Source organism: Denticeps clupeoides, chromosome 1, assembly GCF_900700375.1.
Source record: "Denticeps clupeoides chromosome 1, fDenClu1.1, whole genome shotgun sequence".
NCBI lineage: Eukaryota > Metazoa > Chordata > Actinopteri > Clupeiformes > Denticipitidae > Denticeps > Denticeps clupeoides.
The window spans coordinates 6,765,431-6,783,594 of record NC_041707.1 but is presented as its reverse complement, the minus strand read 5'-3'; the positions used below and the strand labels follow the sequence as shown (position 1 = coordinate 6,783,594).

The window sequence follows — 18,164 nt, the reverse complement described above, 5'->3', positions numbered from 1 at the left end:
ACTCTGAGTCCCCTGAAAACATGACTGTCACTTGTGTGCACGTGTCTGTTTATTTTAACTGCAGTGTGTTTTTCAGAAATTGATTTTCAACACAGAGCCACGCTTTCAAAAGGCACAAGTGTCTACAATGACCGCATCGCTGCTGAGTGCCAGGATGTGCCACGCACAACGCTGCCTCCTGCCCGGGCCTGGATTAATCACAATGTTTTTCCCGAAGTTAGCTCAGCTCAACACTGTGGCTGCGCTCAAAAACATTTGCATAATGCGGCGGCGCTGTTTAGATGAGACAGAACAAAGCTGGCAGAATGCATGTTCTGATAACCGTTTTGTAAATAGTTATTTTTTTCTCCCCCCACACGCGTTTAAACTGCAAACAGGATTAATATTTGCCCTGTCGCAAGTAAGGGAGTGGGAAAGGAAAAAAAAATCCTAATAATAAAATAGAAATAAATAAATAAACAGCAAAGCGGCGTCTTTGCAATCGCACCCACTTAACCAGTGCCAGAAAAAACAACACCATAAGCTTCAGAGCAAACAATAATCTTCCCCTGACAGCTTAGGCACCAAACCCATTACGTGGTGGGGAAGCAGTGGGACTTTTAAAGGTAGCTTTTATGCTGTGAATTATGGAAAGCATGTGGACTATAAAACACAAAACATATGCACACTGTCAATAGCAACAGCTGTTTCATTACAGTTTGTTTTAGCACCACGATGGATCTGCTGCCCCTAGATGGCAATGCTATCAAACACTTTCCCAAACGCGCATACCCTCCATATTAACAGCCGCCCGCGCGCTCATCCAAGACACTCAAGGCGGCCATTAAAAAACAACTAAGAGAATTGATTTTGTTATAGATTTCTAAATAAATGTTTACAGCGCTGGATCGGTGAAAGTGGAAGTGTTTAAGTTTTCATTGGTGCTTGGGTGTGTGGATGTGGGTCTCCAGGAGGATGTTCAGACCATTTTTTACATGAAATCATTTCAATGATGCAAAGCCGTAAATCCGTTTCAATATGCGGTATGCAGAGTGAAGACTGGAAGGACTGTTTACATGTGAATGTGACATAAAAACAATATTTATTATCAGAAAAATGAGCCCAGACAAAACAAATTTCAAGAGAAGTCTGGAGAAGATTTTCCTTTTAACTAATTCCCACCGTGTATATATATATTATTTCCCCAGACAGTGGTGGGAGTGTGTAGAGACGGGATGATTTTAATTAAGAGTAACAATGTGTATTTGTCAAAACAATTATGCTGATTTGGCAATAGTTTAGATTCTTGACCTTTCTAAGGTGTATAACTGACTCATTTACATACAGCAGCTTCTCGTTCCATATTCAATATTCACACATCATACAAATGATTACAAATTGCAACACTGAACACAAATGGAATCAGTATCACAGAGATCATATGCACCGTATATTATTATGTGTAATATGATAACATGAAGAACAATGATAACACAAGGATTTTAACACAAGGCAATCCTATCCTATACCTAGAACCACCGTGACAGAGATTTTTCATTCAAACCACTGCTTAATTAAAATCAGGTCATTGTTAACAGCTTAATGGTGTATGTGGCAGGTTGAAAGTACAGAAAATTGGGAAGAAAAATCTATTGGTCTCCAGTAACAGGATTGGGAGCCCCTGGTTTGGGGAAACTCCTTCTTGTATGGAAGTTGGCTGAATAAGTTTGTTGGCTTTACTTTGAAAAAAATAATAGGTAATGCCTGTCATAAATAAATAAATAAATAAATTAATTAAGGAAGCCTATCAAACCTTAGGTTTATCGCTATGTTTTCAATTTAAATGATCTGTTGAGGTGATTCCTGATGAGGAAAATGTAAAAATTCGCCTTAAGGTGAAATAAATCAAAGCTGGTTCTGGTTGACCATGGCAGTACATTTCATGTCCATGGGCTGTGTGTGTGTGTGTGTCATTGGGACTGCCCCCCTCTCTCTGGCAGACAAAGAGGAAGAGAGCTGACTGCTGGGAAATATCACATGGACATGCCCACTTCACACTGACTGCCATGATTGTTTTTGGCGGCTTGAGGCCACAGATTGGGTCAGGATAAGGGGGCCGGGGCAATCAAAACGTGCTGGTTGTCATTTCTACAAACAGACCATACACCGTAACCAAGGGATATGCACGTGTATGTTGTGACCATCACCACTTATTGTATTTCTGGACTTCTGAAAAGAATGTAAATTTATGTATCTGTCTACAAATATACACGGATATACAAATGTAAATATATTATTAACAACGCATAGCATGAACATGAACAGACTAACCCCATTACAGACACCGTGTGACCCTAAGGGGCCAATATCAAAGAGCATCATCATTAGCCCTAACTCCTCACATTACTGCCTCTCCATCTCGCACACTCCTCAGAGCCCCTTTAACGGCACACTTGAAAACCACACAGCGGCACACACATGCAGATGGAAGTACCATCTCTCATCACGCCATTGAAAAACATGTAACCTCTCAAGCCACGAAGTGAAAAATAAAACAGGCGCCCGGGTCCCTGAGTGCAGCTCGTGGAGTCTGAAATGCTCGGCCGCCGCTAATTATTTAGCTGTTTAGACAACGATGTGTGCTAAGACAAAGCGGAAATCAGGCCGAGGGCACTTGAATCAGGAGAGCAGCCGGACGCTGATGAGCCTCTCAGACTGGCCTCTCAGCTCGACAGCGGCACTGAACACAAGGGCACTCCCCCTCTCCGTCCATCCCCACGTCCAATAACGGCCTCTTCTCCAACCAGGCAGGGCAGGGGAGGCGGACGGGGCAGCCACACACAGCAGGCTCAAGAGTGGGGTCAACTATGGGGAGAAACGCACAAGGTTGGAATTGCGTGTTTTATTGAATATAAATGCACTCTGTTTAATACTGTGCAAATATTTCAGGCAGCAATATAGACCAACGCAGTAAAAACTGCTTATCTAACAACAACAATGTGACCAGATTTCAGCTTCACCAGACACGAGGGGGTGCTAGCAAAACCTCCACTCCCGTCAGCGGGTTGCTACCGGTACTTCGACTAGCCCATGGCCGCCCTGCATCTTTGCCGCTTGGGCCCTAATGACGTATGTATGAATGGAAAATCATTGTTGTGCTGCAATTTTGGTATTTAATTTTTTTCCGTTTTTATTTTAAGTTTTAGTTTATTACTGAATGTTGCGCACAACAATGTGGTTAATCGTGATTAAATCACAGACACTTATTTAATTGTTACTATTTAGCACTATTTAGCATTTAAAATCACTTTCACTTTTTTCCTTTTTATTTATTTGCACTTTTACATTGACCCTTTCAAAACAATTTCAAAATCATTTAAAATGTTCAAAACTCTAGTGAACAGCAATATTTTCAAAGCGGGCATTTATTGTGTTACAAGGTGGTAGTAGCCTTGTGAGTAACACACTTGCCTGTGAACCAGAAGACTCAGGTTCAAATCCCACCTACTACCATTGTGTCCCTGAGCAAGACACTCAACCTTAAGTTGCTCCAGGGGGGGACTGTCCCTGTAACTACTGATTGTAAGTCACTCTGGATAAGGGCGTCTGATAAATGCTGTTAATGTAAATGTGTTTATCTTATGCACAAGTTGGATAAAACAAGAGAATGAATGGTAACTAGTTCGTTTTTTTGCCCGTCAGAAATACTACACTATTTTGTGTCATTAATTGTGTATAAGGATGAGCTTAATACATTGCCAAAAGAAATCTTATATTTACCGGTGTTTAAAATTATTGTGTCTACATGGCAGAGACATTACATCATTATAAACTGCAATTCAACTTTTGTTTTTCATTTTCATAATTCTTTGAAATGAATATAAAAAATGTTCTGTTTGTTCCACCGCAGAGCAGCCAAGGTCCTTCATAAACACACTCACTTGATTTGCTGCGGAAGGCCGTAAGTGTGCTAATTAGATCACAATGACAAGACCAACAAAAACAAGCCTCGGCCACTTAACATTAACAGACCTTTCTTCAAAGTACACTTGAAGCCGCATTCGGCTAAAGCATTAACAGGCAGCCGTGGCATCAGAGGGAGTGCCGAGCGCGACCCGACCAGCCACCAATTCAATTAAAACACGAGGCTCTTCAGAGGGGTGTTTGTCCTTTTAATGAATGGGTTATTAGGGCCCATTCTGTTTGAACAGGCCGTCGCTACCTGCTCAGAATGCCGCTCGGATCTTAGTGCCGCCATTGCCACCGTTTTTTTTTTTTTTTTTTATGAAATGTGCATCTGTGTGTCTGCTGAAAGACACGCTCCAGCGCAGCCCATTATGCTTATGCAGAATTCACTGTGTTCTTAATGATAAACTAACAGATTGTAAACATGCTGCTGGCATTTCTCCCCCTCCCCTCTGTCTCCTTTTTTTTCGGGGTATTTTTTAAACAATGTCCTTCATGTTAGAGTGGTTACAGGCGGCAGAAGGACATCATTAGAGCCATGGTTAAACTGTAATTTACACCATTAGGAAGGCAGCAGCAATTTTTATTGCCTAGTAAATTTCAGCTCTGAAATATTTGGACCATATGGCTCAATTTGTGTAATAACCTTAATTTCTTGCACCCTTCAGGTCCTCCTGCCTCTCTGCCACTCCGACTGAGCCCGGCTTCTGTGGGAAAGGCAAACTGTCTATACCGCGTGAGTTGAGATTAATAAGGTGTCACATCCTGTTTCAGTGAAGGCATTGGAACAGCAGCCAGATGGTATCGCTGCAAATGACTGTCAGGGGTCCTGATCTAATCAATAGGATGTATTAATACATCTCCCTTCGCAGCTTTCTCACGAGGCCGCTGCGCAACATCTGGAAAGATCAGGAGGGGGAGAGAGGGAGAGAGCGGCGGAGGGAGCAGAGGAGAGGTGCGCGATGGGGAGACGCAGTGGACTGGCACGCTGGAGCGCCGGACCCCGTGCTCAGTGGAAGTGGGCCTGACCTAATCTCTCATGTAGGCTTGATAAGTGTTTGGTAATGAGGGGCGTCTGTGCACATGGTGATGGGCCCAGGTTTCCGCGGGCTGGACCGCCTGCGCTCCGTACCCTCATTCAGTCCCATCGCCGCTATGCCCCCATTAATCACACGGCTCTGGCACGACGCTCCACACACGCCTCAGCCAGGGATCAATAGCTTCCCCAAAATACAAAGAGAGAGAGAGAGAGAGAGAGAAGTGAACGAGGTGTGGCACACACCTCACCGCAGCTACGCCGCTGAACATTACTGACGAGCGTTACTGAACACCACACCATCTGCTGCATGGGTGCTCTCAAGCATCTCAAACACCACTTACAGCTACGGAGTGTGTGTGTGAGTGTGTGTGCCACACCAGTGAGAAAACCTCCCATCAGGCGAGGAACACATCCCGGTTGGAGCATTATGTAGGCGCATAGAAAAAAAATGGTATAATATATTGGATCCTGCCCATTAAAAAGTGTGATGTCTATGAACCGTCTTTTTACTATACAACACAAACCTAAATAGATACTTCAAAGACAGTCAACAGTGAAAAACCTTAATTAAACTAATTAATAATAAAAAAAGCTAAATATAAACACAAATAAATGGACTTGACACATTTCAATGAGCCTTACAAAAAATGTGACCACAGAGGCTTCTTAACCAAGAAAAATGATTGCATATTTAATTTTCTCTAGAAGGAGAAATAGCATTACATCTAGTAGTCACTGTGCTGCTGTGGGAGGAATACTCAGCTGCCAATGGAATATAATTTACATATGGGCAAATACAGCAATTAAGGGACACACTTTTTAAAAGTCACTCCCAGAACTTCTGATAATACAGCACCCCGCCAAACTAATGACATGACCAGAACATATTTATATGACGTTGAACACATTTGCCCTCCAAGTTCACGTAGAATGTGAATAGATTATATTGGATTAGCCCTAATCGTATTTTTATTCACTCCCATTTAAAGCACCAGCTCACGCATGTTTAAATCCTGTCTAGCTGCGAAACCCTTTAAAATAAGAGGACTTTCTCAAAGTGTGACAATTAAGGACTTCTCAGGGATGTTGGAGAATTATATGCCCAAACGTATTAAGTGTCTTGCAAGCTTTGAATTGAGAAACCGTACCGTAGTGGGGTATACTGAACGAAAAAAGACCAAACTTAACTTGTGCTTACTGACCAAAATGGCATTAAGCAGAACAAATCCTTTGACTTTTTAAAACCCTTGTTTTGAATGAAAATAACAATACCACAGAAATTATCATTCCATGCCATTTCCAGAAATCATAACAGCAAAAGAAGAATGTCTCATTAGATGAAACACGGGTGATTAATTCAAGGACAACACATTTTCTCCAAACTTCAATAAATTGTAAAAATCAGCAGATAAAACTGAAAGAGGCAGAGAAGAAAGTGGCAAAAAGGCACTTTTAATTTTGGATGTGCTGAAAAATTAGCCCACCATCCCTTTGCAAATATGACAACGCAAGAAATAATAAATCAACGGCAGCCATTACCAGGTCAGGGTCATAACTCACGAGGGCTGAGGATATGCAGAAAATTAATTATGCCTTGATTAAAAGCAAACCACCTGACGTCACGCATTCACCACCAACCAGCCTGGTGGAGGTCAAGAAACCGAAAGGACTGCCAAGAGAATACAGCGGCAAACTGTAAATTATGCTGAGAGCAAAAGAGAGAGAGGAGGGCGAGGGAGGTGCTAATAAAGGACTGTCCACCATGACGTTCATTAATTGCTTCCAAAATAATGAATTTGTCTATCAGGCCTCCATCTATCAGGAGTTTCGCTGGGGGGACCAGCACGCCTCTGTGGGACCTGGAGTCCTTCCCCTTCGGAGCAGTTATTGTGTGTAGAGATGGGGGAGGGATGCAGCGCTGGCCGGCTGCATTGGAAACTGCTTAGCCTGTAGAGTTTAATTACTCCAGAATGATACCTCGGCGGGAGGGAGCCTGTATTCAGAGTTTAGGTTTGTCATGCGTCGGAGGACGTGAGCGGTGGCTACCAGTAATCTAACCATGTGACTGGAGGTGTCTGATTCGCATTTCAAGGATGGGTTGTTCAGGAACTTCCCTTTTACCAAAATACTAGATCATTTATATGATCATTAATCATTTATATTAACAAATTAGGTGTCCTTGCTAATATGACATTACTTATTAATTTAAAAAAATTCTGTTTACTCTCTGCTAATGCAGAATGTGTAATGTAAATTCTAAAAACATTGTCAAGTCCCACGCACTAAGATTAATTTGTTCTGGACTTAACACCATCACACTAAGTGATCTTTTCTATTCTAACCCAGTAACTGTACTGAGAAGTTCAGGTTTAAGGAAAACGGTGTCCTTTGACGCACCGCTGGAAATATTTAGTTCTGCACAGAGATCAGCTGTGTGCAAAGGGTAGCCACATGACACAGACGCTGGATCCAAGTTGGGGACATGTATGCGCACACACACACACACACACACACACACGCACAGACGCACAAAGAATACACACCTGCAACCAAATGTCATGCACTTCAATGTGTGTCACAGAGCAGCGTTTCGTGACCAACTTGGAGAAATGTCCAGATGAAGTCACCTGACAAATGACTGTGACCACAGTTAAATATAAATCAGGCAGGTTAAAGGGCGTAATTTACATTGGGTATAAATTATGACTGACAAACTCAAAGGTCAGAGCAAAAATTCCAGAACAATTTCCCAGGTCCTCTGTGACGTTCAGGTTTCTACACGAACACTGGGAAAAAACTTGAATTATTCAACACACAAACAAGTCACATGCTGGAGGGAATTGGAGAGAGTTTTTTTAGTAGGTGGGCTGGAGTTATATTTGTGGTAGTTCCGGGCTGATTAGAGAGGTGTGTGTAAATTTAAGTCTCAACACACTGACTCACGACTAGAAAATCTGTTGTTGTGGTTGTGGTCCTGATGGGTGTTCACACACTGTTCACACAATGAAAAGTCATAAAATGTATACACACCATTCAGTGCTTTATAAGAAGAATTTACTGTACCATACTTTACAACATTGTGTCATTGCTTTGTTGATGTGAATAATACAGATCTGCAGAATTATTTCATTTGTTTTAAGATGCACTTCTACTTTAGAAAGTATCAGATATACAATCTTAATTTATTATAAATGTCTAGACATTTTTCTTAAAGAAAAACAAAGATGATAATGGCTGACTTTTTAAAAAGAAGGCTTTATGGCTGACTTTTAAAAAGAAGGCTGATTTCAAATCTTCCATTTAAACCTTGGATGTACGCACAATTTCATTGCATTCCATAACTTCATGAGACCCCAGAAGTATAATGAGACCAGACTCAACACTGATGTTACATTTTCTGCCTTCTCGGGGCCTTCATTTAAACCTGCCAAAAAACTATAGCTTTGGAGGGAATGTGAGGAGGAGCATCCCCTCCACACCACTTTTCTTGGGCTCTAGGAATAACCCTCCAGGTCCAGTTAAATATTAACAATATCATTTGGTTTTATAACAGCGAATATTACATCCAAGTGCACCTCGTTCACAAAAGAGGGCCCTGGTCCTATCTGGGTAATTGCTCTGAAGTCAAAATGATTGCTCCATCAATGTTAATGGTCTCTGAACTTCTATAAACCGGTCACTTGTCAATGATCAACCTTCACCCCTACGGCTAATGTTACTCCCATTCTATTTATTTGGTTATGACCAAGCACTCCGAGTAGTCACCTGTCCTAGACCAGACCCTGGACCAATCAGGGTCTACAAGCCCTTGGTCCACTTTCATGAGCACATATGAAAACGTGCAGCACTATGCTTAAACAGCATTAAGTGTTTACTAATTTTCCTTTTAACTGCTTATTTTAGTCCTCCATATGATGTGTTATGATGGTTTGTGGAGTAATATTGTTTTTTTAATCAGGGGCAATGGTGGCCTAGTGATTAAGGAAGCAGCCTTGTAATCAGAAGGTGCCACTGAGGTGCCACTGAGGAAGCACCGTCCCCACACACTGCTCCCCGGGCGCCTGTCATGGCTGCCCACTGCTCACTAAGGGTGATGAGTTAAATGCAGAGGACACATTTCACTGTGTGCACCGTGAATTGTCACAATGACAATCACAATTCATCATGAGGTTCCTGCCATTATGACCTTGACTGCATGAAAATATATGGCAGTCTCCAGTTCTTAGATAGGTCTTTCCCATCTAAGAGCTAAAATAAAATGCTTTAGCCTGTTCATGCTTCTTTTCAGCACCCCCGACAGACACAAATCTGCCTCTGGGTGTCTCCCATTGTATGTATGTACAGCCCATCAGCAGTATTACGGCCATGGAGGGGCTCCCTCTTCCCCCATGGCCTTTCACTAGCGGCCAGCTCACATCTGAAGACGTTTGACAGGGCATGCTGGAGCTCTTTATTCTATTTGTGCCTTGGTGAAGAGCGCAGCTCCTGGGTGGGGTCCTGCAGGCCTGAGCCGCAGGCATCTGTTCGGCTGCCTGCAGGCCTCTCCACGGCAAACAGATGGTACCATCTCAACAGGCTGTGCCCAAACAAACAAGCCCCCCCTCAAAAAAAAAGCAAGGACCCAAACCTCCTGAGTGGTGACCGGCTACATGCCTGCACATCTCTCTATTCCACAACATGTCCCTCTACCCAGCAGCCCCATCCACCCGTGAACACAAAGAGCTCTGAGTCAAGAAAAGACAGTTGTAGAAGTTCTAAAAGCTAATATTATTTAAATGGGTTTGAATACGTTTATGTGATGTGCGATTTTCCTACCGGCACTGTAACAGCAATGATGGGGGAGGCATTGAGTGTTGGGTCACTCTGACGTTTCTGGTACACCACCCGGTACTGGGATATAACTCCATTAGGTGAGGCAGGCCTGGTCCAATTCAGCAGGAGAGCGTAGGCGCTGGTGGGCCAGGCTGAAGGTGGAGTCATGCCTTGCGGCTCGGCCTCCAAAGTGAGGGTGGAGGCCCAGGGACTGGTGACAGAGCCTTGGGCATTGCTAGCTTTGACCCGGAACTCGTACTCAGTGAAGGGCTGCAAGACATCAGAGGCGTCGATGAACTCCAGAGGTCCCTGAGACCAAATGAAGACCAGAAGTTCCTGTCGACTTCTGACTGGCCGCCTGTATGAGAACAACAGAGGACACACTCAGCAAGTGGAAACAGATGGAATGAATAGAAAGTTCTAGTTTCACGTGATACACAGGCACTACAGTGATGAACACAGAACAAAGAGCCCATATTTGTTGATATTATGGACATGTAACTGTGATAAACTACAAAACTTAAAAAATTAAGGCAACATTTTAGTCTTCACAACTACATGAGGGTGAAGTTGAGAGAACTTAAATTGTTTACGTTTTCCCAACATTTTTTTGTTTTACAGCGTATAGGCTCCTCAGACTTCGTCTGTGAATTTGAGAATTTAAACAGCTTTGAAATTAGCAGTTCCGGACCTATCCTAACAACAATTGGGAACAAGCCATGCCTCAATAAATTCTGGAACCTTGGTTAATGTTACCTCAGAAATCAAATGTATTGGCGTTTCTGTCTTCCTTCCACAATTACACAAATCTTGAATTCAACAATATGCCTTCAGCTCATTTAACTATTAACAGAGACAGACATTTTGAGAAAGGGTGCCAAGACTTGCATGTGTGTGTGTGTGTTATGGGATGCAGTAGGCCCAGGTAGGCCACGGCTGTCATGTGGCTCAGAAATAACCTTTCCTGCCCAGCTGCGGATAACAAGAGAAGATGATATAGAAGAGCAGCTAATTGAAAAGATATCAGCGGTATAATCCTTCAGCAGCATCACGTAGCCCAGAGGGAGGGTCCCGACTCCTGTTGAATGAGATAGCGAAAGAGAGGCGAAAGAAAGATTTGCGGCCCCCATCCGCCCTCATGAGCAAAGCCACTGCCACCATTTCATTTAGAGAGTTTTACCACCACCAATCCATAAAGTCACCAACCCCAAGTCAGTAAAGTCACCAACACCAAGTCAGTAAAGAGGACTTTACCCACACATATTTGTATTCTTCTATATGTACGATCAATAATATTTATGTAACAAATGTGTAATAAACACATTTTTTATATAATAAATGTGCCTAAACCTAATTCTTTGTAGATTTAACTCAATTCTTGTTTAATATTTAATGTTAAAACTAAAATTTTATTTCTTTTTAAGGTAATTTGTCCCTCACTAAGACATATTTGTACAACACTGTAATAACCAAAAGCAATGTAAAACCATTATTTACTCACAGAAATCCGCACACAGACATTATGTCTGTACTCAGACATAAATATGGGAGGTAAGTAGAGGCAGTGGGAGGTGTGAACGTTGAGTGAGGTGCACGGGGGATGGGCTGCACTGTTTTGCTCCATTGCATTTCTCTCCATAACCCCCTTTTTGACCTGACAGCTCAACACACTCTCCTCCCCTCTCCTCTTCAGATCAGCCAATTCTACTCTGTATAAATAAGCATCTGTTTCTCATTCTTGAATTGTTCTTTTTGAGCATATTCCACACCTAACAAACAAAAACCAAACAAAAAAAAAGAAGGCCTGGCCTACATTCAGGACAGAGAACCTGCATCAAGAACAATGCCTCTGTGTGAGTGTGTGGTTGTGTGTGATGAGCAGACGGTGGAGGTGAGTGTGGGGGCCGTTCGCTCGGCTCGGTGCTGGGCAAGCTTCGTTAATTCCCCCACATTAGCGCCAGGCCTCCATGCTGCTGGAGAAAATGACATTCTGCTCAGCTAATGTGGCCCCTGCCGGCCCCCGGCTCCTTTGGCGAGGGTGCGGGAGTGTGCAGCGCTGCCTAATCCTGCCCACTGCATTAGAATAAAGATAAACAGCGTCCGGCAGGGGAGCGGCCCCACTCACACTGAGACACTAAACTACTGCACACAGCTGGGAATGGAGGCCCGCCACGAGAGCGGGCGTCTGGAATAACCCCCTCCCTACAGTTAAAATAAGACCACTTTCAGCGCCGAGCGCCGGCCTGTATGCGAAGAGCACTCCACATTTCTGTCTCCTGGAACATGCATAGTACTTTAGCTATAAACAACTGTTTGTAACAGCCAATTACCATCTCCCCCAGCGTGTATACCTTATGAAGCGTTGTTAATGTTTGAATTACACAACAAACAATACATTGCAGTGTGCTAGTAGCCTAGTTGGTTAGATACTCGCTTTTGAACCAAAAGACCAGAAAGTCACAAGTTCAAACCCCATTTACTGCCATTGTGTCCCTGAGCAAGGCACTTAACCCTGAGTGTCTCCAGGGGGACTGTCCCTGTAACTACTGATTGTAAGTCACTCGGGATAGGGATGTCTGCTAATGTAAATGTCATAACTTGCTTTATAACTTGGAATAATTCATATGTATGTTTATTTCACTGCGGTGTATAACAGAATGTTTTTTTACATTCATACTGCAGATTCTACCCACATGTATAAACATAAGTTTTTGTCACCATAAACTTTCTCAACATGTTCTGTACATAAAATTCCATAATGAGTTACTTGCTAGTTAATTTCATATAAATAGCAAATATCATTATAAAATATATTTAAAACTTTTCTATTTATTTATTAATCAATTTCTGTTGGATCATCAATAATTATATTGTTAAATATAGTTATAAGTATATATATAAAACAATTACCACTCCCAAAGGTCACTTCAATCGATCAACCATCCAGGTACCACTGAGGTACCCCTGTCCCTGTCCTCCGAGTGCCTTGAGATTGCCTGCTGCTCCTTTCACAGGACGGGTTAAATGCACTGGCCTCATTTTGTTGTGTGCTCCGTATGCTGTGAGGTGGTGTTTCACAATGACAAATAATTCTACCGAATGAAGTCCTACCGAATCCTGGTTTTACACGGTCAGACTTGCTGAGCAAATAACATGTGTGCACATGATCCCAACCAAGGGACCATGTTCACAAGAATTAATCTGTATTTATTCACCTGAATAAGAACCTAAAGAAGGTGAAATGTCTGGCATGATCTGGCATCACCTAGACATTAAATTACCACAAGCTTTTGATATGCTTAAGGGAACCCAGGAAAATAAAAACCCACAGAACGTGTACAGAATGGCAACAAATCCCTTGAGGGGCTTTCACTTATGCAAAAGGCACAGTGCCCACACTCTGGCAACTAAGCAACATGATGAGTTTCTCACAATAAAACAGATTAAAATTAATACAGCGGACATATTCCGCCATACAGCAACTAGATGTAAAGATTCACTGAGGCTTTAGAGCTTACTGGGCTAATGCAGGCCCCTCAGTGCTGGAGGTTTATGTGGTGTACTTGGTCGTATCCTATCAAGCCATGTGGGACTCAAATTAAATCGAGCCAGGCGTCCTCTAAATGCAACGGGCTCTCTGGATATGCTAATGATATTTTTCCAGGAGTTTAGAGGGCTTAGGCTGCACTGACCTTGCATTTGTATGACATTGGTCAACATGCGCCTCTGCCCTTGATTCGACATAAACCTTTGCTGATGAATCTTCTGGCATGCCCACATGCACGCTTGATGAAGAACAATGTGTTTACAGGGTTTACCATGTGCTATTATATACATTTTTTTTAATTGTCTACATTTTATGTACGCTTTTGTGTTTGATCATTTTACTTTGCTTGCACAGAATGAATTTGCTTATGTGCACTGCACTTTAAGATATTAAATATTTTTGTTTTAAAAAAATATTTATGATTTATTATGTTTTATATATATGATTTATTAATTTACACCTTCTTTATTTTTTGTTTTGCTGTTTTTTTAATGAATGTCTAATGTTGCTGGAGGACATAGAGAATGAAAAATGTATTGTCCTCTGTGACATTGTGTATATGACAATGGTTGGATGACATGGTGTTACTGCTGTCTTGGTCATGATTCTGTTGCCAAAGAGATACTGAAACCTGTATGGGATTATGCAGATGAAATTAACAATGAATTAAATAAAACTGAAATAATGCATGTTTTAAATGGAATGGCACATCAGGTAAATTCACAATGTCACACGGTCCTTTTCCCTGCAATGGAAGATGAACAGAATTGTTGACTGCTTTAGTAGCGCTGATTTGTGTTTGTGAGTCAGCCAGGCCCCTGGTGCCCCAGTCCCTATTTGCCATGAATAAAGCTCATTGCAGGCACTCTGGCAGCACACCATTATGATGGCGGTGTGATTGTGTCATGTTGGTATGAGCTTTACTGCCTCTGAGCTGCGGAAAGCGTTATGGCATTCTGTTTCATATTACTCTTTATATCGGGTATCGAGTGTGTTCAGAATAATCTAAGGCAACGGGCCTGTGTCAGCTCCCATTTAACCCAGGCTGCCTGAGCTCTTTTAACACAGCCAGTTTCCTCCTGCTCTCTGTTTCTAGCCTGGATCTGGATGGTGGTCTATGTGCTAGACACAGAGCTGGCTGCCATTAATGATTTTGCCATAAACACCCCTTGACAGAACCGGCGTGATTTTTTTGCTGGTATCAAAACTCGTATCTTGGTGTATATATGAGATGAGTGATTGGGTGCTCCTTAACGTCAAGGTCAGTGCACTGATGGTACCTGGGCAAATGAGACAGGTTGGACTGGTTTACTATGATACTGCTACACAGTTATGTAATCTGCATGCTAATAAACTGTTTAAAGGTGCTCTATTTGTTACTTCAGGCTTTGCAATCAAGAGTATAGACTCTTTGCAATAATGGGTATAAGTAGCTAGCTGCTGAAAAGTGGCACCACACGAGGGAAATGTTGGTGCTGCCAGCTCCGCATAAGGCTCTGTTTGTGCTCCGTTGATGGTAGGAATATAGCAATGATGATGGAGTTTATCCTCACCAAAATATGACCTCATGTTCCCAGTTCTAAGAGAACACTAATGTGAAGAAGGCCAACAAGATGAGCACAGGGAGGCTTGTGCTCTTAAGAAGTTTTTACTGTTTAATGTCAGGAACAGAATGCTGGTAGGATTATTTGATGTACAGCAACAGCCTGATTCAGCAGAGCCTGTTCCTTTACATCCCCCACTTTCACTCCGCCTCTGCCCTGCAGTCTTGATCCATCATCACGGCCCACCATGTCCCTCACTGTCTGTCCATAAGAGCAGACAATTGGAACTTGAATGCTTTTTGACCTCAGGCCATGGAGCCAGACGCCATTTACTCAGCGGACGTTAATGGCAGCAGCAGAAGCATGAGCACACAGATTATTCTGAATGCATGTGGTCAGCATGGCACTGAGGCGGCAGATGCTTGCACTGCGTTTGATGGAGACAGATTCTGACAAAATGAGTTAGATGGTGTGTGTGTGTTAGGTGTGTGGAATATGCTGTCATTCACCTGTGTGTGAAGGATGCTAAGCATGCAAAGTGTGATGTGTCACACCTGTGTGAAGTGCACTTACTCATATGGATTTTTGGGGGTGAAAAAAGCAGCTAGTCCAAAGCCAACAAGCTGTATTTACTAAACGTACAGATGTACAAATCCAGTGGGTGCAGGGATTTTACCTGTGTATAAAGTATGCGGTGATGAAGCCATTGGGTTTGTGCGGTTGGGTCCAGCGCACTTCAATCACTGTAGGCCCAACTGCTTTCACTATGGGCGCTTCCATTTCCTCTGGAGCAGCCTCAGAAGTCTGAACATTCACCCCTTTACCAACACCACAGCCGTCTGGAACAACAAAAAATCCAAAATATAATGATTTCCACAATGCAATTCAAGAGCTGTGTCTTATAGGTGTACGGAATATTTTAAGACTTTTTAAATACCCAATGATGACAAAGTTGAGCAAATGTATTATTCATTTAATGTGACTGAGGAGCTCCAATAGCATATCAATAAATAAATGAATTTTGAGTGAAAGAACAGACATTTGTTTGCTATTCTTTAAACTAAATAAGGAATACTGTTAAATCAATAATAATAATAATAATAATAATAATAAATAATGATATTTGAGTTTTAAGTGCAGTGCCCACCCGGCTGGCAGGCCTGGACACGGATGAGGTAATGTGTGAATGGATGCAGGCCTGGCAGATGGAGGTATTGGTCTCTCCCTGCAACTCTGATGAGGGATTCCTTGCTGCCCGGGTTCAGCAGCACGTTGTATTCCAGGGGAAGACTTGCATTGAATACCCCTGCATCCAATGGGAGGGGGAGGGAGTGAGAGAGACAGATCAAAAGAAGTAAGGAGATGAGAGGGACGTGATTCTCTGAAGCACTAATAGGTGCTAATATCAAGGGCTACTTGAGATGGATAATGGCGTGGAATAAAGGAAAAGAACTGCCGCTTGAGCCAGTACCATCACTAAAGGATCCAACCGACAAAAACATGAGTTCAGTGGGTCTAAGGAATAGATAATGCTGACAGCATCACTTAATAAATGTGTTTACTATTCCTGCAATTTTGCCATAAGGCATCATAATAATGGATTCTGAGCAAAACCACAAATATTGCAGGGAAACTAATTCTCAGCCCGGATGAAGCCCAACCACACAGGCCCGAACCTGAGGCGGGCAGCTCTAACTGTACATGGCACTGTTTTTATTTACTGGCCCACGCTCACACACAGCCGCCTGACAGGCTGCCATAACACATTTCCACCGGGCCGGGGGAGGCACCTGCATCCCCACTTTGTTAATATTCCCATCACTGGCATGCTTCATAATTTACGGCAACTGGAGTCTGATAGGCTATTCAACATTTATGAGGGCGAGATGTATTCAGAATGGGCTGATTATCTTTACAAATGAAAAAGTTAAATTATTCAACTTCCCTCATTGCTGTCTCCCAGAGCAGATGTAGTCTTTTGCCGAGACACAAACCCGGGCCAAATTATACCACGCTTTGATCACAGCAATCTGCCAGTACAGTTCAATCGCACAGGTCCTTAAGTTCTATTATTTACAACTAATCACTGACTTTGAGTTCGGCTCTTTCAGCTTGAATAAGACCCTAATAAGAAATAATAGCAGCGAGAGGAAGAAAGAGGGAACACCTTCAGATCTGATCCATCAGCGGCCTCCTGTCTCTACGCAGCACGCAAAATGCTGCATCATGGCTTAATCAAGTCTGACGCATTCGAGTTCCAAGCCATACTTCTTTCCCCCTTTTGAGAAATCTAAAATCAATAACGCAGCATGCCTATGTAAATGTTTTTTTTTGTGCTGTATAGGGACTCTTTAAACTCTCTTACAGTATAATTGGACCTGTTGGAAAAGTTCTCCTCTTTGGGACAAGGGGTAATGAAAGAATAATAAAAAAAGATGGATCATCTGAGGCAGACAATCATGTAAATGCACCAAAAGACACACACACACACACCTACACACACACACACACACACACACACACAGCAGGTGGAGGCTGAAATTGCTGTTAGCGTCAGGGTGGGGCAGTGAGTGGGCAGGAGAAGGGGAGTGAGGAAGTGATAGGGTGACGTAAGTGTGCATGCATGTGTGTGTGTCAGTACGTGTGTACATGTCTTTGCTCCCCTCACAGCTTGGCAGCGTGCTAAAGCAACCACAGGGGAGATCATGTTTGTTTGTTTGTTTGCTCGCTCCATCTTGGTCGTCTGCAGCATGCGCACGCACACACACGCACACACACACACACACTTGCATGCACAGCGTGATTGTGTAGATGAGGCTGCTGGCAGCAGCTGGGATTGTAGAGGCTGTGATTGATTGATTGACGCAGGCCAATGGGCTGTGGTCTGAAGTGGAACCATTCAAGGCTGTTGAAAGGCTGAAGCCATTTCCCTTTTCATGACCAAAAGCCGAGGATCTTACAGAGAAACAAGAGTTCAATTGAACTTTTTAGACTCCTTAAGTCCTTCTTCAAACCACAGGAATAGTCGGGTTCTTGTTATTATTAAGTAACTACATTTTATTGATGCAGTAACTATGAAGACAAGGAATAAAAACAGGGAATAGGTGTCAACATGTGTCGAGAGAAACAAGGAGGAACAAAACAGAAAATCAGGTTTATTTTATAAACCTCAAAATTAACGAAAGAAACCGGGAAGAGGCCCGTAAACACGTCATCACTCGCACGTCATCACTCGTAAGAAGTAACCAGTGTGGCAATGTCAGGTGCAAGGCTGAAG

General features: G+C 42.7%; 1 protein-coding gene across 1 annotated transcript in view; it reads right to left on the bottom strand.

The window, feature by feature from the left end:
- LOC114794630 (usherin-like) overlaps positions 1 to 18,164 on the bottom strand; it is a 37,372-nt gene that overhangs the window by 7,377 nt on the left and 11,831 nt on the right. Inside the window, exons 8-10 of the mRNA XM_028987313.1 lie at positions 16,035 to 16,193; positions 15,564 to 15,726; positions 9,800 to 10,154 (exon numbers count right to left, since the gene is read on the bottom strand). Of these exons, the coding sequence (XP_028843146.1) occupies positions 9,800 to 10,154; positions 15,564 to 15,726; positions 16,035 to 16,193 (677 nt within the window). The remainder of the gene's footprint in view (positions 1 to 9,799; positions 10,155 to 15,563; positions 15,727 to 16,034; positions 16,194 to 18,164) is intronic.